Raw genomic sequence first — 27,647 nt, forward strand, 5'->3', positions numbered from 1 at the left:
ATAATAACAGGAGATTCTGAATAAGAATAGAGAGGTAAAATCAGTTGGGGAATATTTTGACCAGGTTTTAAGATAGTGTTTTTAAAGAAATGTTCAAAAGAAATGAAGATGATGTAGTCACTCATTATAAAACTTTTTCTCAAAGTGCCCCATTGGTTTAGCTTATTGTGAGGTATTTAAAAGTTTCTTAGTTTTCTTTGAGCAAAATAGGCTGTGTACCAAAGGGCTCTTTAATTTGGTGGAAAAAGATATGATAGCAGCCAGTGCCTGGAAGTTAAAAAGATTATTTCAAATTAGGAAAAATGCACAGATTGTTAACAATGAATGTGATTAACCACTGAAGGCATTAGGAAAATGCTTGTAACTATTAAAGGAAATTAGGATGTCTCTATCTCTTGAAGTCATCAAGTCAGGTTGAAGTATCATTTGAAAGATAGGCATGAGGAGTATTTGCACACGTACACTGTACATGTACTTTTAAATGTATGTGTGCATGCCACCATACAAGTACAGGAGTATTTGCATATGCCAAACAGATCTCGCCCAGTCGTGTTCAGACTAGGTCTCTCTTCTTACCCAAACTGGAGTTAGTCAAATGATCTGATTATGATAGTTGTTCATTTATAGCACTCCTTTAAATCTATTAAATGTACATTTTCTGTCAAGAAAATAAATGTGCTTGTGTGAACCATGTACTTAAATGAAATCAAATGTTTGTGATCTCTTTTTTGGGAAGCACTGTTGGTTTTGATGATGGGGAAGGACAGGGATGGCTGTTCCATTTCGTGAACAAACTGGAGTATCTGCCCCAGTCTTTTTCTTCAAAAATTCGATAACATGTTCTTAAGAAGTCTACTCACTAGTAGTGAGAGGTAAACTTTATATTGTCAGTGTTGGGGGCTAAGTCATTACATTCTGTAAAAATTTTTCATTGGGGGAAGAAATTGCATGTGCTCATGGTGGCAGAGGTAGTTTTGAGCGTAACTGTGTAAGGATGCAGTGTCCTGTGTTTCTCTGCCAGTATGAAATCAGTGTGTTTCTTGTCCACCAAAGGGAATGGTTTCTGTTGTGTCCTATCTGCCAAAGTGGTGAAGGACGTAGAGAGGGAAAAAAAAAAAAAAAGCTGTGAGTCCTCTCCTGCCATGGCCATTATGGAGGTGATTGATTTGCCTGTGGATTCTCAGTTGCTCATCAGGACAGTTGGTTTGGGATGTTTTCCTAAATCCTTCTGGGATTGTGAAGGGAACATGTCCGGTCGTGACAGCAGCTTAGTCCTGGTAGGCACCTTTCCAGACATCTTGATCTTTTCCCCATCACAGGACGAGTGCATGCCAGTCATGTGATGGAGGAAGGGCCGTGGGAAATAGAGCCTGCAGGAGATGGATGCTTTGCTTGTGGCAGATTGCTGCTAGATGGCCTTTTCCCCAGGTGCTCCCTTGACTTTGGTAGGAAATGGGTGCATACACCAAACAGCTCTTGTGCAGAAAAGATGTTTGCAGCAAGCATCAGACGTAATATGTATGTTTAATAGCTCTGGTTTTGGGGAAGGGCAGGTACTATAGCAAATGGCTTTCTTATCTCTGAAAGAGACTGTCCTGGAAGAAGTTACCTCCTCAGAGCATTTTCCAGCCAAGTGCTACCTTTCCCCTTTATTGCTTATATTATTATTTCATCAAGACAAGCAAAGTCTTGTATTCTTTTCTTTGCACTCTTGGGCTGTCCAGTGCAGGAGGACTTAGAGATAAAATCCTTTTGCTGAGGGAAGCTGTTTATATTTTAATCTTTGAATAATTTCCTTGCCTCTTGGAGGGGGTGTCTCTCCCCTTCCTCCTTCTGTATCTCTTGTTCTCTTTACTGTGTTATCTTGTCTGACCCATTTTGCTGACAAAGAGAAGGCAATGAAGAGAGACAGAAGTGGTTGTAAGTGAATAGTGTCTTTACTTGCAGTCTTACAGTGACTCCCCCCCCCCCCCCTTTTTTTTTTTTTTAAATGATCTTCTGGCTTCTCTTTACGGTTGCTTCTGCTCTAGGAGTGTTTTAAGTTTGAAAGTCCTTCCCCACATATGTGTTTTTCTCCTTGCCTGTGGCTGTTGTAGTCAGTTGCATCACTGAAGGGCTGGTGGAGTCTTGCATCTGGCCTGGGGTCTCATGCCTCAGTGCAAGCTTTGGAGAGTTAATACAACTCGTTGTGTAGCCCTGAGATTTTGGTGATTGGCAAAAGCAAGGCAGCAATCATGAGTTATAATCATAGTCTAGACAACATTTTTGAGCTCTGTATGTCATTCTGGAGGGCTGTCAGCCTCCACAGCAGACAAGATTTGGGAGGACACAAAGCTTAAATTCAAGGCTTCTTTCTCTTTTTTCTCTTAAAGGTAATCATTGTGAACTAGAATGGTTCTGAAAGTAATGTTCCTCCTATTTCTAAATCTGTTGCTGGTCTCTTTCAGTTTTTAAATTATTTGGAATACAGTTTTCCTTAAAATATACTGTCATGTCCTTTTAATGGAATTCTCTAGTTTTTCAAGCCTTGCTGTTTTAACTACAACTGTTGTTGTTATTGTGGAAAAATTGCACCACAAGAAGTGGAGTAGAGTGAGAGATGAAAATGAAGAAGCTGCAATTTAGCTAACATTTTTTCCTAATTTTGTTAAGGAAACTCCAAACTGGTACAAAACCCCCCAGCTTTGAATAAAGACACTCTTCCTAGATTTCCAGAAATAATGAATCTGGGATGGGGGAAGGATTGTAGAACTCAGGAGATAAGGATTTCAGTTCTTTCTACTTTGTTTTGTCCTACTGTGCTGAAACTCCTCCTACATCCTATACCAGACACATGTCTTTCTCAGGGCTGCTGAGGGGACCTGTCTCTTCTCTCCTCACCCATATCTTCATTTGTCTGTGACTTTATTTAGTATGAGGTTGTAAAATGTGGAAGGGGTTACCTGTGGCCTTGGTCAGAAAATGGAGACCAAGAGTAGCAGTTTCTGGAGTGGCAACTTCATTCCTAGCAGGAGAAGGGATGAGAGAAGGCTTTTAGGACTTCATGACAAAGATGGTTATGCCTCCTTGAGCAGTTTGGGTGAAGTTCAAGTGTTGAGTGAAACGAGCACAAAGCAAGCAGGCAACATGCATGAGAGGCTATGTATACCAGTATGTATTTGTGGCCAGAACTCCACAGTGGTCCTTGGTTGCATAGGATGGGTTGGGAGATGCTGCTCTTGTGGGAAGGTTGGTCCTCACGTGAAGAAAGCAGTGCATGCCAGGAGCCATGCTTTTTAAGCAGGCAGCAAAATATAGTGTAGATTGGGAGCAAAGCAAAGGTTTCTGAGATCAAGAATAAAATAAAATATTGATTCCCTGAAGATCTTGGGGAAAGGTCTGTGTTCTAGGACAGCCTGGGAATATCTACTTATCCCAGACATAAGAAGACACAACATGAAAATAAAGAAAGGTAGAGGGCTGAAGGAAGTGATTTTCTTTTATTCAGGTACTAAAAATTAGCCCTTTATCTCAGGCAAGGGCATCACGGCCAAAGCAAATTCCTCTTCATGAGGTTAAAGAAATTACCCATTTGTTCTTATGGTGCAGATTGCATCGTTTCCCTTTGTCACCACATAGAGGTGTTCCTTTCACGAGTCCTACTTGAGTGCATTTAGGAGGGAACCTGCCCTGATCTGGAGAAATTTCTGTTAGTGCTAGTTACCAGTTTCTCTAGGTCAGGGCAGCTTACCTTCCTGCTGCCTAGAACAGAGCCTTGTCCTTTCTTTGCGCCTTTAATGCTAGTACCCACATGTAATTGCAAGAACCTGTTCGTAGAGGCTATCATTAAATATGTTAAATGTTAAGGACTTGCATGACGAGGTCTATTGGTATTTTGCTTTGAGCTCTGGGCAGTTTAAAAGTATTTGCTATGGGGAGAGAGATGTGCATATCAAGGGTGTCTAACCGCATGATATAATTTATGTTACTTTTGCCCTTTGAGTGGCAATTACATTGATTTTTTTCAATTAAAAAAAAACCCAAACAACAAAATGAACTTCAGAAATAGATACCTCTCCACACAAACCTCATTGTGATGCCATGACTATTTAAAGAAAGAGACAATTGAGAGGATTAAGTATGAGAATGTTCATGTCTCACCTCAGATACATGCACTGTCCTTTTGATTGGCAAGGTAAGCTTTGTCACAAGGACCATCTCGCTTTCTCAAGTCAAAACACTGTCCGTCCGCCATGCTGGAGCACCATTCTGGCTGCTAAGACCATGGCCCTGTGGGCAGTGATGCCAGCTCAGTCAGGCCATACCCAGGGCTGCTTGTTCCCACCCTCTGACTTTTTTTGCTTTGTGCCTGCATAGCTGTTTGTGCAACTTTGTAGTAAACTACATTTGGGAACTGAATTTTGCTTCCGGGTTGTTTTTCAGCTGAATCAGTTTACTGTACTTGCCACGCAGATAGTTGTGCTGGCAAATATGGGAGTGGTGTGCTAGTGGGAAAGAGCAGCTGCTGCAGAGAGTGTGTCTGAGGCCTGAGAAGCTGCAATCAGCAAGAGGGAAAATGGGTAATCAAGGCCAAAGGTTTATTACCCTTGTGGTGCCTGTGAAATCCGAAAATTATCTGTCAGTGTCAGGGCATGTCACTGTCTCTCTAATTGGTGGGATTTGCATCAGGTTTTGGTCGCCATCTTCTGTTTATCATTGTCTTTTATTTAGTCTTTGCATTTATTATTTGCATTACTCACTGATGAAGGCGAAAGAAACAGCATTCATAGTGTAATGTAACTGTCCAGAGGTTTAGATTACTTTTGCAGCGTGGCTACTTAACACTTGTGTGAAAAGATGGCTGGCTGTGACTTCTCCTTTCCTGAAGTAGTTCAAGAGTTGTATATTCCTTCCTTAAAAAAAATGCCAGGGTTATGGAGTGCACCTCAGCAACCAAACACAAGCTTCTGGGCATAGGAAATAAGAACACTCAGATTGTTTTTGCAGGGGATGTTGGGGTGTGGGAGGTAGCAGGAACAAAGAATATTTTCTTAAATCAAGAAGTTGTTGTAGGAGTGGTGTCATCAGTTGGGTTTTAAGTTTCTTGTCCATAGGTGTCAACAAATTGAGGGAACTGGACCAAAGAATAAACCTTACAAAATCAGTGCCTTTCAACACCTAGTGTATGAAGTATACCACACGCTCTAAACAGGGTAGAGCAATTGCTTTGAAAACTGGATGACAAGATGACTATTGCATAGAATAGAGAAGATTTGGGGTTGAAGTTAGCTGCTTTTGAAATGAGACATTTGGGGAAAAGCTGTTATCCCAAAAGAGCGTGGTTTTGTTTTGTTTGGTTTTTTTCCCTCAATTTTCCCTCAATCCTGCAATGTGGTCCTGTTATCTCTGGAGGTGAATTTCCTGGGGAAGCTGTTTTTTGGGGGGTGTGGGGGAGCTCTTAACTCTGGACAATGCATAGTAAGATTTACGCTAGCCAGCATTTTTAAGTTTGTGTCCACTAACTTCACATCCTGTTCTCCAAGGAAAGTGAGTAGCTAAGGTCTTTATTATGTGATCTGAATTTGTTTATTCTGTAATGGCAATAGTTAACTACTTGAGAGAAATAAGTCCCAGATAATGTGTAGAGAACACTGAGGAAATGGATGATCTGCTTAGTCATGCAGACTCTGTAAGAAAATGTTTTTTTTTTCTTACTCTTCCTTTAAAAAAAAAAAAGTTTAGAGGTGCCTTTTTCTTCCTCCTGTATGTACCATAGCACTCGTGAAAAACGAGAGAGGAGATCTTGTATTTCAACTAAATCAATACTTCTGGTCAGTGAAATGCTTATTTTAACAGAATGAGATACAGAGTTGCTAGCCTCTGCCGCTGATAGTGTGGAACATTTTTGTGAATATATATACACTTTCATTGTGATGAGGAGGTGCATCCTCTAGAAAGTCTAACTTTTATAATTTGCCTCCTTCATTCCTAACAGAGAGAGAACTATGAATGAAATTGAGTGAGATTTTACAGCATCTGAAATCTGCTCTGAAAGTGCCATGTAACTAGTTTTCTCTGTTAAACAATGCTATTAATTGTACCCAAGAGCTCGCATCAAAAGAAGAGTTATAGTTACTATTCAGATTTCTGAGTTCAGCCCAAATCAATAATGATCAAGAATTCCTACAATTGGACAAATGGGTATTTTCAGTAAAATGACTTGGCAACCTTGATTCAAGACTAATAATTCAATAATCCAACTAATAATTTAAGAAGAGGGGAGGAAAAATAGAGATGGGACAAGAAATTCCGTTCCTGTTATATTTTGGGAAATAGCGGCAGCTGAGTGTAGGGATGCTGACTTCTTACAACATATGGTCCCCTTCGCTTGGGATGGTAACATGTCAACAGGACGCTAGAAGAACTGGCTTGCCTGCAGTTCCTTCTGTACTGGCTCGCTGAGTACGGCTGCCAGTCAAGCAGCATTTGCAAACACTAAACGAGCTTTGATAGAAAAAGTGGTCACTTGGGGAAAGCAGTTGCCTGAAACTTGCACTTAACTTTGAGAGAAAGAATACCCAAAAGGTTATGGTTTTTTGAAGATCACAGCTGAATGCTCTTTATCATTTTGATTCTGAATCTTGGAAACATAACATTTGGATTCTGCATGGGTATGAATATCTATACAGTATTGTCTGTTCAGTAAGAGCAAGTACTACAAAAGACACTCCTAGCTTTTATGAAAGTTAAGTGAATTTATGCATTTGGGAGATAGTGACATTTTTTCTCTAAAAGAGTTGTGTCTAGTAGCCAGCAGCTACTTGTGTAGATGACTGTCGTGATCCTTATTTTCCATACAGTGTTTTTTAATAATTTGCTAATATGTCCCTTTTCAATTGCACCTTCCTATCTTAGCATTGGATATGCTTGTGCCCGTTCGTAATGGTAGTTAGTGTCCTGTTTAACTTATGCTGGGACTGGACAGAAGGGTATGGTGACCTGCAAGATACATTGTCTTTCTGTTTAATATTTATGTATCTCCTTAGCCAAACTTGCATTGTGCTGCTTTTAAAGCTCTTTTGAAAGTAAGCTCAAGTGTGTAGTCATATACGCACAATTTTATAAGCTAAAAATGTAATATGTATATAATAAGACTCATAGCTCAGTTTCTTTTGTGAAGTAAGACTAGCTCTAATTGGGGTGCTCTTTGTGTGTGTATGCAAATGACCCCCTGAACAGTGTGTTGGACTGTTTGTACTGTATGGTGAGAGGCAGTAAGCTGCATTCTTTTCCCTTGCAGGCCTGTCCAAACCATTGGGAGGTTTTGAGCCAGCAAAATGCAACCAAAGTGGCGCTTCCATTACTAAGGACAAAACCACAGGAGCCTATTTCATCCAGTTACTTTCCATGTGAGCTGCCTATAGTGTCAATCTTAAAGTGTTACCAAAACAAATGTATTTGTGCAGGATAGATAAGGATTGGTGTGAGTGTTTTATTTTGACCTGTTTAGTTGAAAAGGCAAAGATCAACAGATTTTGGTGACTTGTTCTCAAAACCAGCAGAAAAGTGACCTTAATAAGTGGCACTTAATGCAAGCTTTTCCCAGCACTGTGCAAGTAGAATGTTCTGTTGGAGGGAATGACTCTGAAAGAAACCATGTTTCTGACAGTTTTTAATCCTTTAATGGATTTTTAATCTACAGTGGAATCCAATAAAAATTAGTTTAATGTCTGATTGCTTGACAGACTGGAGCAACTTGGGTCTAACATATGCTAATTGTCATCTTCACATCATGCAAGTTCAAAACTGTTTATTTCCATTTCCTCCTACTTCAGGATTTTTTGGTCGTCTTTCTTTTTTCATTTGTGTTCTAGTTTCTTTGGTAAACTGTAGGTGGCATAAGTAATGCTCTCATGTTGCTAGTGTAATTATCATTGCTGGAGATGGGGTAGGGAATAAAGAGGAACAAAACCATGTTGAATTCTTCCTTTTCCTAAAAACTCTATAAACCAAAACCTCAGGTTTCAAGTCCGGTTCTGAAGAGGAAGAGAGATGAGGCATCAAAAACAAACTCCCAGACCTCTGCAACACTTTTTAGTGAAATGCAGACATATGACCAAAGAAAGAGTTAAGTTGTGTTTACTTTGTGATCTGTTGATGACAGTGTGCAATGTGACTGGCGTCTGTCTCATAGGGGATGGTGGGTTGCCCTGGACCGCTGCTGATGGGAAAGCTTGTTTCCTGAGCAGAGATGCAGTCAAAAACAGTGAATCATTCCCCTGTAATGAACTGTGCTTCTCTGGGAGGCAAAGAAAGAAGAGTGTGTTGATGCGGCTATACTGAGAAAACAGGATAGATCAAATAGGCCTTTCAGCATTGGGAAAACATGCAATTTTCCTCATTCTGAAAGATGAAAACATTGTTTATGAGCTATGTAAGTCTGTTTCTGTGGGATACTCGTCAAGGAAGTAAGCCATAATGTTAGCATATCTCAATGACCAAAGCCATAGCTTGTCTTCATAGGGTGACAGTGACTGATCTTTACTTGAGAGGGGATTAGCTCTTTGTCTTTTCACTCCTCTCTGTTCCAGTGCTTCTGTTTATGTAATTTATTCTTGATTTATTACATAACTTCTTCTCTGGCACCTATGTATAACAAGAGCTTAAACTCCTAGAGGGATCTTTCAGTTATCTGGATCTTCCCTGCTTGTGGGAATTGGCTCACATCTTGACATGGTTTTGGTACTCACAAAGAGAAGGCTTGGCATATGTCTCCCATGACCTGACTTTTAAAATCTCTCTTTTGGAATTTGAGAATGGTTATCATTAATGCAGGGTAGGCAAATTTACCCCAAATTAATCTGCTATATAAAATGTATTGAATATAATTTGGAATCCTGACATGCTATGCTCTATTATTGAGTCTTCCCCATCATTTGAAATAACTTCTTGGGATTTTACTCCGCTCACAGGTAGTGGTTGTTTTTCTATAGCTGTAGCACCATGGGCAAAACTTGCAAAAGCACACTTGAAAGTGGCTTTTATGTTGAAATGCTGTTCGCTTTGAAAGCAGAAACAGTGATCAGGGAAGGAAAATTTCCTTTTCTCAACGTTTTCTTTAGCAGGGAATGCAAATGCCATTTTTACAGAAGTTGCCAGAGCTAAAAACATAAATGGAGATTCTGTGAAGTAAGAGACAAAATTTTTGTTCATTTGTGATGGTGTTAATCCAAATGAATATCGGTAATTACTGGAAGCAAAACCAATCTCATGCTTCTTACCTCAAATAGCCTGAACTTTTATGCAGTACAAAACAAACCACTTTTCTAGATCGCGTGGTTCACTGGTGAGGGAATTTCAAGTATTTCAAAGGAAAGAGTTGATTTATAGGAAGACAATTTCTACTTTAACATGATTAAATAAAATTGCTTTTAAAAGAAATGCAACATTGGTTAGGCAAATAATTATGTACATACTTATATACAAACACAAAAATAGTTTGCCCATTTCTGCTGGCTCTGTCCAGAGATAAAGAGCTTGTCAGTGCCTTACAAAGTCTGTGTGGTGAGTGCTGACACATTATGAAGAATATTCAGGTTTTTTCTTTAAAGGTTACAAAATGTTGACACTATCAGCAGTAGGGTGTACCCACATCCCTTCTGAAACACAGGAGCGAAAGGACCTTGTGGCAGGAGGTTCCCGCAGCGGTTGATGGATGATGCCGGTGTGTGCCGCTGCCACCAGTCCAGGTTGTGTAATGATCTGCAGATGCTGCCATTGACTCGCGCTAGCTCTTTTTGTTTGGGATCGCAGTGGGAGCCAGGCCTTATGTAATGTTCATTGTCACATTCTCCATTCCAGCACTGTCATGTCAGCAGAGGGGAAGGATTAGCTCTCCCTTTTCTTTCTTTGTGGGTTGGTTTTAGGGGATTTTTTTTGCTTTCTCCCACCCCTTCTTGCAGCAGCTTTTGTTGTTTTTGTTGTCAGGGAACAACCAGTTTCAGGCCATTTTTAGTGTTGTGGTGCCTTTTAGGAAGGAGATTGTTAACCTAGAATAAAAGAGCAGGTCCTGCAACTCTCCCAAAACTGATATATGGAAGTGTTTTTTAAAGCACTCTGTTATTTTTTCTCTCAATTCCTGCTTCCCACAAATCACAGTGGGCTCCTTAATAACTTGCATCAAATGTGGGCGAAGACTAGATGCGTTGTGCCTATGTTTACATGGGGTGGGGAGAAGCACACTTGCCTTCCTCAGAAGGGTGGTCCAGGGCAAGCAGATGCCTTGCAATTTATGATTTTACAGGATGCTTCTTTTCTCTTTCTTGAGTTAATATTCCTGTAGTAAACACATCATTTAGAGAGGGGACCAATGCCACTTAGGTTCATTGTGATTTGAACAAGAGGAAATGAAGGAGGAGAATTGTTTTCTTCCTTCCCAGCTAGCAGTGTGTGGCCACCAGTTACCTGTGAGTCACAGCTGAAGAACTGTATTGCTCGAGTCTTAACAGTCTCAGACTGCAAAGGAAGAAGGGATTTAAATCATGAAGTAATCAATTAAGGATGGCTTTAAATACAACTTCTGGGCGTTATTGCTGGGGGAAAGAAATTCCTGCTTTGTTAAAAGCATATAGGGGATCTGCTAGACTAGTGTTGGTCAGTAACACTGTTGGCTCTTTTTTGAGAAAGCATTTATTCTTTTAAGTGATTCCCCCCCTCCCTTGCCATTTTTTACATGATAATTTTAAAATACAAATGTTAATATGTTACATAACATAAATTAGAGAAGTTCTAATATTTGTTAGAATCAAACTGTCCAAACCCACTGATCTCAGGTTTATTTCTTATTAGATTTTTTTAAATTGAACAGAAAAGTATTCATTGCTATTTTGCAATAACATTGCAAGTTATTACTTGCAAACTGTTACAAGATTTTTTTTATTGTACAGAGAAGCTTAAGCTCATGACTTCTTTAGTGATCCATCTGTATGCTTTATAATAATTTTCCATTAGTTACTGAAGGTTACCTATAAGGTACCAAAACTGTGCTAGCAGCGATCTAGCAAAAAGATGAGATTTCTCCAGAGGAGCCAGCAGTTACCTTCATACACATCCAGTTTGAAGTATTTATGTGTGAGCTGAGTGTGTAAGAGGAATCTTATGGCCCCAACCAACCAGCTGTTTTGCTGCCAAACAAAAAAGAAAAAAGATAATGGAAATTATTATTACCATAAAACATGACTGTATAGCAGAAACTGAAGAGCATTATGCAGCACTGACTTTTTAATAAAACCAGGTATTTCACTGTCTGTGCAAATCCTCTTGTGATTTGCCAGCATGCTTTATCCTGTTTCTATGGCCAGGCACCACAATGACCAATGTGAAGTCTTGGTTACAAAACAGGCTTTAAGGGACAAATCTTGATGAGTCCCAGATATTGGGCTTGGCTGGAGGTTGGGGAGGTGATTGAATCCTCTTTACTATTCAGCACCATAGTAGCATTAGTGTTAAACCTGCCCTTTCTGAAGGGATTTGTATGGGATGCACATGTACTCAGGAACAAGCATGTCCTGTGCCTAAATCACCTGTGTCGTAGCAGGCAAAGAGCTTCTGTAAAGCCACTTTGGCTTTTGTGGCTTCCTGGAGGTACAGGGGAATCCTGCTCCTCCTTACTCAGGTGGGGAAGGACTCCCGTCTGCCCTGTCCTGCATCCTTCCTTTTTACTTGTTTACATTTGTAATAGTTAATTAAGTAATAGTTTAGTTTTTATAGCGCTGATGAGTCCTCTGATGAAAGCGATGGTGTTGTACACAAATGGGCAAAGTCACCAGATCCCATGATGTTTGCTGTTTCCCTTAATAGTTTGGCTCATGGTGTGCGTGACCCTGTGGTGAAAAAACTATTGCTCAGACGGGAAGTTCACTTTCACATTTCTCTCATCTTCATACATGAGAAGAAATGGTGATTTTAAACCTTTGTAGAGCAAAAGAAAAACATGAGGACAACGGAAACGTGTCCGAATTTGCAAGCCCTCGAAGTTCCTCATCCAGAACTGGGCCTCCTTTCTGTGCAGGCCGAGGAGGAGGCAGCCTCATCACCACATGGCATTTACTTACTATCTGAAATGTTCTACCTTAAAAAAGGAAAGCACCCAAAACTTCAGAACTATTTTTATCTTTGTTGAAAGACAGGACATAATACATGAGAGAGGCTGTCTTGGATGTTAATTTGATGTGCAGTTGATTGTAGGGTTTAGCTTCCTGGGTAGGATAAACATGACAGCTCTTTTCTCCACTCTGAGTAAGCAAGAGGAATTTTTCCAAGTGTTTTCACTTTAATAGCCCACCCTGTTTTCTCAGTGGCCTCACCGTGTATCGAACTGGGCACAATACTGTATGGACTTCTGGCTTTCTGTTGTAAAGCGTGGTGCAGCAGGTTTGGTTTTGTATTTCTTGGTACTGGTAACCCTCTTCACAGCATACCGCTCGGGGTGCAGCTTCCCTTTTTGCAGCAGGGCAGGAGGCTTGTGGGTTGGTCTAATGTGGGACAGCTGGAAAGTCCAGACAAACTGTAACTTTGATCAGTTGAAGGTAATCTGTTTATCTCTTGCAAAGTGCCCTTCCTACAGCGATTAAACGTTGAGCATGGTGTGCCTGTGTGTGCAAAGGCAAGAGATGGGGCAGGATGGAATAACTCAGCCATAAAACAGTAGCGACAGCTACAATCTGGCCCTGTTGTGTAATTCCCCTTGGTGGAAGGCTCTGAACTGGGTCAGATTGGTGTGAGAAATGAGGGCAGTCTCACAGCTGTGTAATGCCTACCTGCCTGTCATGCCGTGTCCCTGCTGCGTGCTCCCAATGCCACCAGGCAGGGTGGGAGCCCTCCCGAGACCCAGGGCTTACACAATGGAGAGTGGCTGCTGAGCTGCCAGAGCGGAGGAGGAGGATGGGAGGGAGGAAGACAGACAGCAGCCTGACAATAGGCACAGAGGAGTTAACCATCTTTGTTTCACCCAGCTTCTGCAAGATTTAATTAAGTCTTTTTGAAGGCTTCTGTTTAACTCTCCTGCATATGGCTGGGGCTGCTGAACGGGTGTCAAGAGTTAGCTTATAAAGAACGGGTGTCAAGAGTTAGCTTATAAAGAACGGGTGTCAAGAGTTAGCTTATAAAGAACATATATTTACTGCTAAACAAAAATAAAGCTTAGATTAGAGCCCTTTTGTACTCCCGTTTGAGAGATAGCTGCTCTGCTGCTCTCCACTGGGTTTGATTTTATTTATAGAAATACAGGGACCCATATCCTTTCCTTTAAACAGTTTTCAGAAAGTGTTTTGTGGTGTGTTTTTGGTTTTTGTTGGTTTTTTTTTAAGGTTCTGGGACAAGTGATGAAACATGAGAGATGACACACAGGAGAATACTGATGGGAGAAACTGTATCATGTGTCCTTTGACCTGGAGCGTTTAGTGCCATTACAGCCCTTCTGCTTTTCCCATTTGTAGATGAGAATTCATTCCTGCCGTTTAAGTAGTGTTTGTGTTTCTTCTTTTTGTTTTTTTTTGTTTGGTTGGTTTTTTTTGTTTTGTTTTGGTTTGGTTTTTTAGTTGGGACTTAGTTTGCTTGGATAGTAAAACAGGGAATTTTTTAATATGCTTCTGTTGATATGATTTCCAGCAGAGAGCATGCGAGATGCTTTAGAGCACAGTATGGGCAACATGGGAATAAATAAATCTCCTTGAAATCCCAGGTGACCAGCAGAGACCCACAAAGGTAATGCTACTGGCCATCTCCTCCTGAAATGTAAGGAAACACATGGAGCTTTACAGTTACAGGTTTGAATACAACCTGTAAAGACTAAAACAATGTTTGTTTTCCTTAGGGCTGAATATCAGCTGGAAGGGAACATTGTTGCTGTTTAAAAGTAAAAATAAGCCACTGTTTGGAAATACACATAGACTTTAGCACAGCATTTGTCCGGAAAAACTTCTGATAAGAGATTGCTTTGTGTCTGCAGTCCTTGACTGAAGTCACTAGACATCAGAAAGTAAGCGGGTGCCGGACCTTGCAGTGCCCAGGGGTCACCGTATTGCAGCAAGCTAACAGCAACAGGGCTCAGTACCTGCCTACCAGCAGACCAGAGAAGCTGAGTGAATCTCTTTGGCTTGTGTAAACTGGCACAGTTCCACTTGAGCTAATTTAGATTTTGGCCTTTTCTACCATCTGCTTGACTAAGCCAACTTATTTTGTGTGACATGTGTAATAGTGTAGGGACTTCAGTTGTCTCTGCCTGGTGGTAAAGTGCTCCTGGGACCTAATGGTGAAAGGCTTCCTATTCCAATACCAGTCTCCGCAAAGCCTGTTCTTCCCTTGTGTTTATTTTCTTTGAGACACTCTTTAATGTTATTGAGGAGCTGAGAGAGGCAAAGCAGGAACTGATGACTTCAGCTAGAATAATTCAGCATACTTGACAGTTAGATTTTCAGCCCTGCCACAGGGGTGTTGAGTTGTGTCTTTAACCTTCAAGTTTCTGAGCTCATCTAGTTACTGCTGAAACACAGCTGAAAATGACATTTTTCTGTTTCTTGAAGTGTTTGTAGATATGTATGCTGCCTTATCTGCTTAGAAGTTTCTTTTTTCTTTTTTTTTTTAAGTGCCTGATTAGTTCTCAAACATTTTATAGTTTACACTGGAAATGTGGTGTAAGTAGGGAGCAGTGGAAAATGAGTGACGAGGAAATGTTTCCCTCATCTTTCTTTAAAGCTTTCTGGGGAATGTGTGGGTAGTAATTCTTCTGAGGCTTGATTTTTGAACACATCCTTTGCTTCATGTTCCCTGAGATCAAGATGCCTTCTTTATTTTCCTTTCTTGGTTGTGTTTCTTTCTTTTCATCCATCTGACAGCTCCTTTATGATAATTCTTTGTGTATGGAAGAGGAGTACCCATCACTGTCCAGAAGTGACAGTGCATGATCTGAACAGATAAACTTGTGACTTCATGATTACCCTGGCCCTCTCTTTAAGCTTTATTGTTGTTTTGTACCATGATTTCTGCTGTGATGACCTGGAGTAGTGTAACACAGGAGTTATGCACAGCCAGCTTCAATTCTTGTATTTTAGAGAAAGGAAATGCAAATTCTCTCTGATCCATCCTTCCTTTGTGTTTACTTTTCTTCTCACCCTGCTTTACAAAGGGACGTATAACCTTTAAAAATTGGATCATTGTTGCCTTCTGTCTGTACTGTTATAAGGTAATGCTGTCTCTGTTCTGTTGGTTGGAACGGAGACTTCAGACAGGCTGTGATGAGTAGCTGGGTGACCTTCGCAGCAGATACAGCTAAGTCAGGAGGGTGGCTTCTGTCTGCGACCCACGGTCTGCATACTGCGATGATTTTTGCAGTGGTCAGGGATCAGGGTAACAGGTATCCATATGGGATTCTGAGACTGATCCTTTTTTCTGTGCTTCATCTTTGGACAGTAGTGTTCTGAAATTGTTCACATAATTTATTTATTTTTGCATCTTTGTATAATCAGACATTGATACTAGGAATCTTTCTGCTGTGTACATGTCAAACATACCAAGAAAGAGGTGGTTTTGAGTGATTAGTTAATATATTGGTTCTGATATTGATTCTACAGTGCTGGGTCTGTATCATTATGATACGTTGCTTATGGCATCCATTTTCTCCATTTCAGGATTTTGTGCACAGTCTGATATAACTGTTACTTAAAAGACTGATGACAGATTTGTGTTTTTATATGCAGTAATCCTGCTATGACTTTGAGCCTTTAGGCTCAAAGGTTGGGATTTAATGGGCTCATTATGTACCTCTTTTCTTTTCTTGCAGGGCTGCCTCACGGTAGAACATGAGCAGGTAATGCACAAGGAGCACCACTGGGAATCATGTCAGACGAGTCAATCTCAGGGAGTGATCCGGACCTGGACCCGGACTTGGAGCAGGAGGATATGGAAGAGGAGGAGGAGGAAGATGAGGAGGAGGCGATGGAGGAGGATAATGATGGGGATGACGAGGAGGACTTACTTGATGAGAGTGGTAAGTGAATGGGGTTGTGAATCTCTGCATACACTTGTTATACAAAACTGGCGTTACTAATTTTGGTGAGTGACATCTTGGTAGATAGCACAAGGGTTAGGATTTGTCCAGTGCTTGGTAGGGAGAAGTGCTTATGTAGGTGTTTAATTTAAATAGGAATTTAATGTAGGTTAAATTTGGACTCCTGGCCAAATAAAATTTCCATCATGAAAACAGGCCACAAGCATAAATTGTGAGGAGGGTAGAATTTTTAAAATAGCTACAGATTCTGGGGAAGCAATTATATAAAGAAGTAAATAAATCAATTTACAATTACTTGTATTATTAAAAGGACCCAGTGAAATTAAATACATTTACATCACTGGCTTGCCCATAGGTAAACAGTTTAATGGATGCTATGGGTAATTATTGCTCACTTACAAAAATCATCTTTAACAACTGAAAAAATGTTCTTTTCTGACAGCATACAGGTTGGGTTTAGTTTTTTTATTTTACAACATGAAAGGTGGCAGTACTAAGTTGTCACCTCTATCCTCACCTAGTTATAATTGCCCCATTCTCATCTTCAGTTAGGACCAATATAGCTGTCAGTGGACCTGTGCTGGGCAGGTTACATTTAAGCAAGATTAGGTGGCTGTTCTGGTTCATGGCATGATCCTAGAAATATGTTTGTTGGCCCAGTAGAAGGGCTGATCTTCTAGGGCATGTAGACAGGAGTGCGTGGCTCAGGCAGGAATTCCCTGTACTGTATTTTCCACCAAACTCCTTGTATCATAAAATTACAGCCCAAGCCTAAGGGGATGCTGTATTTGCTTCCTTTAAAATTAGGATTTTTAATAATTTCAAAGGGTGTGCAGATTTTTGAATGCACCTACTTAAATCTGCTGAGAATAGCCTTCCTTTTCTTAGTGTAGAATATGTTAAAGATGGATAATTCTCTCTTCTAGTTACTAAAGTAGTTTTGGTTTCGAAGTACATTGTTGTCCTCAAGTGTTGTTTGGTTGGGTTTTTTTTAATATTCTTTCAACTATGTGCTACTTGGAGATGCTGTTTTGATTTAAAATGCTTATAGAATGTTTACACAAATTATAAAATGTTTACACAATACTTCTCTGGTTTTATTCATGTGATGGCTTTTTCTAATGAGAAAGTAGCGAAATGGAAGTGTTAGTTCAGGTAAGAAACAAGGGAATTCCCAGGAGATAGAGTTATAGGGCCACAGATTACTTTGTCTCAAAGAGGCTGGCGGTGACCTTGTTGTTTTGTTCACGGGAACCTGCACCCAGTGGAGCAATAGGCAGCATGATGTTGTAGACAAACTTTTATTAACAGAGAAGAGTGGCTGTATGTCATGTCCAAGTGGGTCATTCTCCCTGGTTATTTTATCATAGACCTATGTATTTAATCATTTACATCTATATTATTGTGGCTGAATACTCATAGTTGTTTGTCAGGATTATTCTTTCCAAAGCAAACAAAATTAATGTAGGTATATTAGAACATTGCTAGCCGTTAATGACAGCTGTTTATTTTAATCTTAAAGCACTAGAAACATATTTATACTTTATATTTCTTTAGTGACTAATTAAAAATAAATTTTAACAAATGTAGGAAATAATGAGGAAGAGTAAAAAGACAATTTACATATAACTAACGTAAAATGTTTTTGTAGTTGTTCATCAGGTACAGGAAAAGCTCTCTTACACAATCTGAGCAAAGCTAGATTGCCTCTGAGGTTTCAGATTGTTTCAGCTTTAATTCTGTCTGCCAGAATATCAGGATGCTTTCTGTGTGCCTAGCTGTATAATTATGTTTTCTGTGGAGGTGTCCACTCTGCTTTTCCTGGTATCTTTTCACAGCTACATACTGCCTCAGAAATGTCATTTGACATCTATATTACCTTAGATCTAATATAAAGCCAGTCTTCTGCTATTTGGCCTATGAAATATAGCTAACTTAGGATCATTTTATTTTGCCCGTCTGATGTTTATAGTCCTGTCTCTTTGTAGATGACCCTTGTTCATAAAAATCATCTTAGGAACAGTTACTTTTATTCACAAGAAAGAAGGAAGTACGCTAATGTTTGTACTATGAAGCTTTTTAAAAGCTTAGTTTTAATAATTTCTGTTAAAACTTTGTTCTCCCTGTTCCCAGCTGTGCTGTTCTCCTCTCCTGGTACTGTGGCTGTTCTGTATATGTTCCATTGGGGATCCTGGGGGGATCCTGCCCTCATGGATAGGCTCTTGCATATTTCTAGCACTACAAGATTTAGAAGATTATTAATCTTTAAAAGTTATTTCCTTGGAAGGGCAACAGGCTGCATATATGTTTTGTCCAAACTGAAACTGATTGCTTGTTTTAAGTAATAGTGATAACAGTTACAGACCTAACATTTTTACTGCTTGCTTGCAAAATAGTGGCTTTGTTTTAGGAACATAGGTCTTCCATGTTTTGATGGTGACTCAGATTACTTAAGAACCTTCCAGGGTTAATGTAATGTTATCCACATCTGTTGATGGTGGACAGTATAGTCTCAGACTTAGCAGTGACTTGTGTTTTGCACATTTAACCTGTTTTTGTCTTTTTGATATATGTTGTGTGTGGAATTAATACTTGTGGTGGTTTCAGTTTCAGAATTTTCTTGGAGTTCTTTTTAGATTCTGGTAATTACAAGTGCTATCTTCAGGTTTGGTGCAGTTTTTCCATTTCTGCTCAAAGTTTTGTTTGTGTTTAGTATAGGCTGTCCCATAGATGGTCTAGAGTTTATTTTAGTTTGGACTTCCATGGTACAAACTTTCAGTCTTGATGAAAGCAGTTCTTAAACCTTCTCCCCCTGCCCTCAAGGAAGAAAGGAGCACAGAAGGCTAGTTCTCTGAATATTTCTGAATAAGTGCGAGTTAATAACCACATAGCTTACATCCTTTGTACATTCCTTCAGTGGTGGTCAGTTAATGAACCTTAGCATCATGTGTAGGAGCTCTTATAGCTTTAGTCTTTTTTTCTAGAGCACTTCTTCCAGGACATATCTACCCTGACACTTATAACCCCTTCCCAGTGGCTGCCAGATTGCACACCCATCCTAGCAGCACGCTTCAATCTCAGCTGGAGGCTTCCACTGCTTTTCCAGCCTTGTCATCCCTGCCCACTGCATCTGTTTTCTCATCACTTGTAGGTAGCAGCACTTGTTTTATCATGTTCGATTTTGTGATATCAGTACGTGACTGCTAAGAACTTTTTTTAGTTAACTCCCTAAATCCTTTTCACTAGAAATGTCATGTACTGATGACTGTAGAGATAAAGGGCTGTTTCAAGTCCTGCACTCTTTCTCTGATCCTGGTAGTTGCTCAGGGCTGCGTAGAACTCCATAGGAATAAAAGCTAATTTGAGCAAAGAGGAAACAAACCTCCAATATGGATTTTACAGATCATTTCAAATGCAGGGACTGTTCATACCTCAGAGCTTTCCTGAGGAAAGCTGTTGAGTGAATGAATCCCACTGTAGTGCTCTTTTTTTCCCTGTTCTGAATGTCTTTGGATTATTCTGATTGAAGTCTCTGGAATTCATTATCTCTTACTCATACATATTGCTGTAATTCTGCTATTAATAGTGATGGCAAGTTGCTTGTTTTCTTACCTCTGACTATATGGGTTAAACTTTTTTTTTAAGTGTAGTTCAGGGGTAAAAGTTCAAAGAGCTGGTTGTGATATGACAATCTCCATGCAATTGGCCTTATCTTCTATCCTGTGTTGTCCACTTAGCCTGTTTTCTCCTTTCCCATCCCCTCTTTCCACAGGGCTGGGGGCATGCTAGCTCCATGGCATCTCTGTTTGACTAGTGGAGAATAGGAGAAGATAGAGCTAGTCTGCGCTTCCTCTTCCCACCTCAGACTCATACTGTTCCTCCTCCCTCCTGACAAAGTGCTGGAGGAAAACAAAACTGCTTTGTGTGGAGTTTCTATGGACATACGGACCCTTAAAGAGGAGTAAATGAGGAGCACAGTTGTGTTGGTGGTACAGAATCACAAGTCCCAGGAGAGTGGAGGACACACAGGTGCCTGTGCTGTTTTGCACTGCAGCTTCTTAGTAGGGTGAAGGCACCAGGGACAAGTCTCAGAACCTCTGAAAGTTTGGTACAGGAGGTTAGTGGGGGGGAAAGAGAGACCCTTTTCCTCACCCTAGCCTCTTAAAACTGTGCTCATCCCTGTCTATGACATTTGGTAGTATCATGACAGATTCAAACAGTTACCTTGTTTCTGGAACATGATCCAGAATGTATTTCAATGGCTGCTTTTTGTTTGAACTTGAGTGTGCCACTTGGTACTCACAGTTTTGAATTTCCCAAGATACCAAGGCAGGAGTACTTGATTTCAGATGACAGCTACTGTTGATTCAGGTTAGAAGAGATCTTTGCTTTCCATGAACTCTTGCTAGAACAAAGGCTGTTTATTTAAAGGGGTACGACTAGATCAGCTTTACATACAATTTTCAGTTGGTGGCTGGAGAAGAAAAATGTTGGCATGAAATTATAGCAAGAATGGATTTTGTTTAATGTGATGTTCCTTTGTGGCTCTTTGTGGCTCATCATCATGGTGCATGCAGCAAGGGGTGCAGTTACATTGAAAGTGAAATCAATTTGTAGCTGCCTGGATAATTTCCTTGTCTAACCTGATGGGAAAAATCAGTAGTTAATGCCATACTTACTAGAAAGTTCATTAGCACCTGGAGTTATTAAAGCTGAAATTATTTTGGAAATCCATTTTTAAAGTCATGTGGAAGTGTGGGTTAATATTTTTTTGAATTATACATGAATGCATCCTAGAGGTGCAGGGAGCTGTTGCTCATTTCAGGAGATTATGTTATTCATGTACTTTCCACCCTAAAGTTGTTCCATCTTTTCTTCTCTCCAACAAAGTGCTGGAACAGAACAAAACTGTGGTGTCCATGGGAGTCCCCAGCTGGATGTGTGGGGTTGGGAGCAGAGCAAATTTCTGTCCTTACAGGGGAAGAGAGGAAAGTCTTTGGTTTTTGCTTTTCATCTGAAGTTATTCTTATAAATTAGGTCATGTTATACTCACCTGTATGAAACTGAGAAGCAGATGAAGAGTGTGGAGACGGTCTCCTGAATAATACCCTGCTAAATGATATCCTATTCTATGTTATTTTATATCCAGATTTAGAAAGGCCCATACTGCTGGAGGAAAAAAAAAAAAGAAAAAAAAAGGGGAGCTGCTGTTAGAAAGTAATTTACCTGCACTTCTTACTTGAATTGGATGGTCCTGCTTGTATTGGTAAATGAAGATCAGTTCCAGCAATCTGAACTCTTTTTGCCTTCTACGTCTGACCAGACTGCACACCATTTTCTCTTAGGAAACATTGGTTTTAAGTTGTCCTCCCTATCTACTAAAAAATGAAATGCACTCCTTAAGAAGAGGAGGAGCAAATACATACTTATTTCTTTAATCTCTCAACTCCTTTTAGAAAGCAGCTTTTCACAGCTGTGTCTTCGGTTGGTATCAAGGTAGATGGGCATCCCAAGGTCGAGGCAGCCTCAGAGACTAGAGCTGCTCTTTGAGGAAGCCTTTAATGAGATGCTTCCATCTGTTGCAGTACATGGGCACAGTGGATGTGATTGCTTCTTGCTTTCTGCCTCAGACTGGTGATACATGTGCTTTGATCTCTTGTCCTTGTTGTTTAGCTGGAGGCTGGTGGCAGGGGCTAAGGAAAGGTGCAGGCCTGTTGGAGTAAGCTTGGGGTGGAGGGGAGGCTCTTTTTATTGATTGAAAGTGGATGAGTCGGAGAAAGTGTGGAAAGAAACAAAAGTCAGGACTTCTATAAATCTAGAAAAGCACTGAAGGCAATCGTGAGGTTTCCTTTAATTTTAAGCTCTGCTGTATTCTGTGTGTACGTATGCCAAAGTGGTGGGTGCCAGTAAGTAATAATCCTACAATTTAATCTGCAGTTTACTGTTTGCAGAGTGCAAGGTGAATTTCTTGAGAGAAAGGGAAGAGTGGTGATTGACATCTTTCAATTTTTTCCTTCTTGATGGATTTTCCTATCTTGATTCTTTTATTTTGGTTACTTGTGGCTGGGTGCAGCTCCCTCCAGAGTCCACCAGTACTATTTGTAAGGAAGCTAGAAGGGCATAACCAGGGGAAGCAAACTTCCCCTCAAGAGTAAGTTTGTTGCCTCTGGAATAGCCTTGATTTTTGTAAGCTTGGGAAGCCAAACATGAACTTCATGTACCATTGTGCACTTTGCTGTTCTTAAACAGCCAGGTAGATTTTAATGCTTGTAGTGACTTTCGTAGACTGTCTTCCAAGCCAATAATTGCATACAGAGGATGGCATATGTGGTATCATAGAGGTACAAAAGTACTCGCTACATGTGAAAGAATTTACTTGTAAATTGATATCCTGCATATTGGCATTTGTTTAAACTTTCTCTAATTGTTATGGGAAACTGCATAACCTTAGAAAATGATCCTTATGGATCAGAGTGTTTAAATATGCTTTATCATACAGGTGCAGACTGTGGGGCTCAACCTCAAGTCAGCTCGTTGTGGATAACTCAGCAAACGTGTGTCTACCTGCATATATGGGATGCATTTCTCAGGTGACTTGCTATAACTAAGAAGTTGAGGGGGGTTTATTATTTTTTCAGTTCCTGAAAGGGATAAGAGCATCTCTGAAGTTGCTTTGTGTCTGTTAAGCATATACTCCCTGTCTCCACAAATCTTGCATTCGAGACTTGTGTTGGTTTCCTAAGATCCAGAAAGTTAGGACCTGGCTGTCTTCTATGTTTCCACAATCCAGCTGAATAAAATATATAGTTAGCATCAAAGGTGAATAGAGACTGGATACTAGCATTTGCAGTTTTAGCAAGCATGGTTACCAAGTAATGCAGAATGGTTACATTGAACTTGCAGGGAAGAAGGTTTGCCTCTCATTTAGGCAAAAGCCCCACCGATTTCTCTGGGAACTTTGCTTTGTTACAGAAGGCTGCATATTTTACCCATTATTTTTATTCTGGCAGTTTCTCTGTAGTATTGTCTGTCTTTCAGAACAAATGGTGTTTCTGTGTGCAGTCTGAGGGGTTTGGACCTGCCCAGCTAGCAAGTGTCTGCATACCCAGGATGTTGTACAGGAGCTGCTAATGCCTGTGCAGACCCTGTGGCAGGCACCCAGCTCCCTTGAAGGGGCTTTACTGGACTCACTAAATGGTGACATTAAAAAAAAAAAATCCTCTTGGGTGCTTTGCTGGGAACAGCCAGTACTGTATGCTTTGTTAGGTGCCCTTTCTGCCAAACCTGAAGCTGCAGATTGCCTTGCTGGGCATTTTGTTTGTGTCGGGCGGTTTCGGTTGTCGGAGCGTGATAGAGGCAGGTGGAAGTCCCTTGTCTACAGGCTGTTTGCCCATAAATCTGGGAGGAATAGGGGAAGGTAACAGGAATGGAGAGGAGTGTGGGAGGAGTGGTGCCTGGGGTTTGTGGGGGTTTTATTGACTGATTCCAGCATTTTAACTAACCCTGTGAACTAGGTTATTCTCAGCGGGGTGAGGTGTGGCTTGACGGCTGCTGTGGGAAGGAAGGATGAGATCCTGACGAGTGCTGTCCCCCCAGCCCCCTTCACAGGGAGTTACAGACTGACGATGTTGCAGGTCAGCCGCTGAGCCTTTCGTCGTCTGCCTGCTGTGTCCGAAAGTGCGGACTCTTTCCTGGTCTCCTCTGCTTATCCTAAGCAGGGGGAAGCACGGAATGAAAATGTTTGTGACTCCTCTGCCTCCCTTCCAGGCTCTCTGACAGCAGCTTCCTTTTTGAGAGGGTGGCACAAAGTCTGGCATAATCTAAGTGTTATATAACCTGGAGTAATGACTTGCTTTACTTCTTTAAAAGGAGGTGATGACGCCAGAGATCTGCTTCCTTCAGACGCGCCGATTGTGCGCAAGGACTGGCTGATCTCGTGAAATGATGTGGTACTATAACTAGCTATGCTTTTTTTTTTTTCCTCTTTTCTTCCTTCCCTTTGATCTACTGCATGTGATGGAATACAAAATAGAAATCCTTCTATGTGGTTCAAGAACAGCCCCTATCCATGGCTCTACATTTTCTATATATATATGTATATGGATTTTTTCAAATGTTTTTTTACCTGTAGCTACATGCTCTTTTCTTAAAGCTGCCACAAACGTGAGAGTAGCATGAATGCACAGGGAGCAGGGTCAATGAGCAAGCAGTCATTAGCTGAACCAAAGAATTGCTCCAAGTCTTCCACGGAGAGAAGTATCTTGTTTCTTCCTGCTTTTCTGATAGGCTTTGCAGGATATGGGGGTTGTGCTTTATTGGCCAAAACCTTGCTTTTCTCTTTTCACAAAGCAGCCAGAGAATCTAACGAAGGACAGTCACGCTTCTATATCACGTTAGGTACCTTTTTCCTCATGTACATCTTTAATAGTCAGCTTTGTACTGCACCTAGTGATTGCTAGTAGATACCCTACTCCATCATCTGCAACTTCTGAAACAATGACGAAATCACAAGGAAACTAATTAGCAAATTTGTAATGTGGTATTTTCCCTCTTGAACAGGTAAGGAGTGGCAAAGTGACTTTGCCAAGGTCGCCTGATGAGTGCGATGAAGCCAAAGTGAAAATCCTCTGCTTTACATTTTAGGCAGCACCCCTTTTATTTTCAAATGTACTAAGTGAAACACTTCTCTGTTTTGCATTTGAGTTTAAACTATGCAAGGGGTCCTTATTTTCATTTTTTCTTAATTTGTCTAGTATTGTGCTGTTTTTAATGACTGGTTAAATAAAATGTGCATGTAGCTATATGTTGTACAAGGGTAATACTTTTAGCTAAGAAGCAGCAGCAAGTTTGGAAGGAGGGGGAGCTGTTTTAATTAAAGTAGAAGTATTCTTCAGATTTTAAAACACAATATCGCATCACAGTTATTTGCTTTATTTGTTGTTTTAATTTCCTGCTTAGGCTTTATAGAAAACTGTAACACTGAACTTTCAGAAGTGTCTGGCTCATCGTTTGGATCAAAGTTTTTTGATGCAATACCCATTTTTTATTTTAATAACGGTAGTTTGTACTACAGATGTTGAAAATGTCTTGCTCATGTTTTCTTCAACATGCAGTTCACTGACTCAGTCTCAAAAAATTCTAAGTAGGAGTCAGAAGACATTATTTTCACTTGCAAATATGCAAATAGGAATGAGACAGGGGAAAGCTACAAGATAAAATCTTTTTGGGCTAGGTGAACAGAAACTTCTAGTTTAAATCTCTGTCAAAACAAATTTTGCAATTAAAACTTCCGTAGGTAATCATCTATGTAAAATATTTAAATACTTGAACTGTTAGAAGCAGTTTTAAAATGGTACTTTTGTGTACTCAGCTTGTGATTTATGTCAAATTTTCACTTAGATGAAAACTGGAATGAAATTAAAGTTGTACAAGATCACTCTTCTATGGTGCACAAATACATTGTGTCATCTTAAGCAGCAGAAATGTAGCAAGTTATAGGAAGAGATGAGAAACAGTTTCTTGAATATAACTGGGATTGTAACTCAATGGATTTAGCTTTAAGATGATGATAAATATCTATGGTATAAATCCTTTGACTTAAAATCTTGTCTAATAACAGCTTGTTTCCTTCAATACATTTAAACAATCTTTGAAAGCCTGGGACTGCAGTCTGAAGCATTGTATGTTTTGCCACAGTGACAGTCTAAAAAGCATTTGCAGAAGGTACTGCATTTCACCACTACCTGTATTTTGTGTGATTAGATTTTTGTTACGCTTTGTACAACGTCCACCTCCAGTTATGATACAGATGAGTGTGGGAAAGAAAATAAACCAAGATTTATATGAATACAAATAAAATGATTGATCAAATTTTATGCTTTATGGTTCAGTCCAAAACTCACTAAAGTCAATGGAAAGACTTCTCTGGTTTTCCATAGTTGGCTTAGATCTTACTCAGAAAGAGTTTTTATTTACAGTGCAATGTTTGTTTAAAAAGCAAATGATTCTCAAAGCCTGGCAATACTCAGTTGCCAACAAATAGTGTTATGGAGTTCGAGTTTGATTCTGTCTGAACTGTTTTAGGTTGATAAACACCACCTTATACCACAACAAACTCAAACTTGATATTCTTGTGTGTTTTCCATGTTGCTAAAACAACATGGAAAACAGGACAGGGAAAGTGGCCTTAATGATATTTGTATGTGCTACTAGCAGTTGATAATTAAGAGTGAAATTTAGCTGTCAAAGCCTAGTTTGTGTTTAATAACTTACAAACAATTCAGATTTGTAGGCAGCTTCTCTACTTGTTGGAGATCAGTGGGATGTGCAGAAGCAGCTGGTGGATGTGGAGCATGCCTGTGAGAAAGCTGTGGGATGGGGAAGGGACTGCACAGCCTGCATGGAGTAGTTGAGGGTGGGGAAGGAAGGTCTCTTCTGTTCTGCAGGGTGGCCATGAGGGTGAACAGCATACAGGGCAGTCATTGGAGAGAAGGGAACCACCCTAGCTTGCAGGGCCCAAGAGCATGGTGGGACATTATGGATCCAGGGCTTCTCACCTGTGCTGCACTTGGTGGGCTTGGATCAGGGCAATGTTGAGCAGTCCTGGAGCTGCTCAGCCTGCAGAGCTCAGCAAGGAGAGCAGTGGGTTGAGAGAACCAGGTTCAAGGTGGAGAATGGGCATGGGGATGGGGAAGGAGCTACTGCAGCTTGAAGGGCTAGGGAAGGAAAGTCACTTGTGATATGTTTTGGGATATTTTGTTGAAGCTTTTTAGTTGAACTGAGTACAGTTTGATTCCCTCCTCCCCCCCATCTCCAATGTTCTCTGCTATACAGAGGAGCTAGTGTCCTGAAAAACTTTATGATCAAGCTTCTTGTGTGTGTAGGGAGACTTAGGTGTGAATTTTAACCCTTAAGAATTTGCAGTGCTCAGGGATGCTGACATTGCTGCTGAAAAGACTTGTCAGTTGAATAAAAAACATGTTCTGAAGAGCCTTTATCTTGATATTCTTTGAAAATACAAACTTTATAGTGATTTTTTTTTTCTTAACAGGGGAATCTCCTATGTTGTTTGCAGGGAAACCTCTCAAGTGACAACAGTTTCTTGAGAAGCCTCTTCTGATGTATAGCACAGTCATACAATTGCAAAGAGCTTGTGGTTTGAGCATGAGGTAGGTGAGGTATGACAGCTAGGTAAGATTTCAGACCCTCTAGGGGAGAGAGAACATTCTTCCTTACTGGCAAGGCTGGCCTCACAGAAAAGCTATTCAGTAAATGGGCTTATCTGTAACGAGATTACCTTCCATGAGGAGATCATTTTATAAACTGACTGTTTCTGGCAGATCTAATTCTTGGCTGTGTGAATATGTATTTATTGTGGCTAACAGTGCTGGCCTCACCAGTAGGCTGTTGTGAGTAGAAAAGCTAGAAAAATTCCTTTCCATTTTGCATACTGGGATGAAGAAGGAAATTCCCTTTTTATTGCTGCATGCAGAAGGACAGGTATAGGTCACCTGTTTCCCCCAATGTATTGAACTTTCATTTTCCTTGTGCTTGGTTGCTGTAATAAGCATGCCTTGGAAAGTACCCAGTTGTATTTACACAA

General features: G+C 40.4%; 1 protein-coding gene across 4 annotated transcripts in view; it reads left to right on the plus strand.

The window, feature by feature from the left end:
* Positions 1-27,647, plus strand: part of RAD54L2 (RAD54 like 2) — a 72,189-nt gene that overhangs the window by 7,038 nt on the left and 37,504 nt on the right. For 3 of the 4 annotated variants that reach the window (XM_069769608.1, XM_069769613.1, XM_069769610.1), the window contains exon 2: positions 15,818-16,024. In XM_069769608.1, coding sequence (XP_069625709.1) covers positions 15,874-16,024 — 151 coding nt within the window. In that variant the 5' untranslated portion in view covers positions 15,818-15,873. Of the gene's footprint in view, positions 1-7,279; positions 7,389-15,817; positions 16,025-27,647 lie in introns of all 4 variants that reach the window. The other variant, XM_069769609.1, reaches the window with a different exon arrangement.

This window comes from Haliaeetus albicilla, chromosome 24, assembly GCF_947461875.1.
Source record: "Haliaeetus albicilla chromosome 24, bHalAlb1.1, whole genome shotgun sequence".
Taxonomy (NCBI): Eukaryota; Metazoa; Chordata; class Aves; order Accipitriformes; family Accipitridae; genus Haliaeetus; species Haliaeetus albicilla.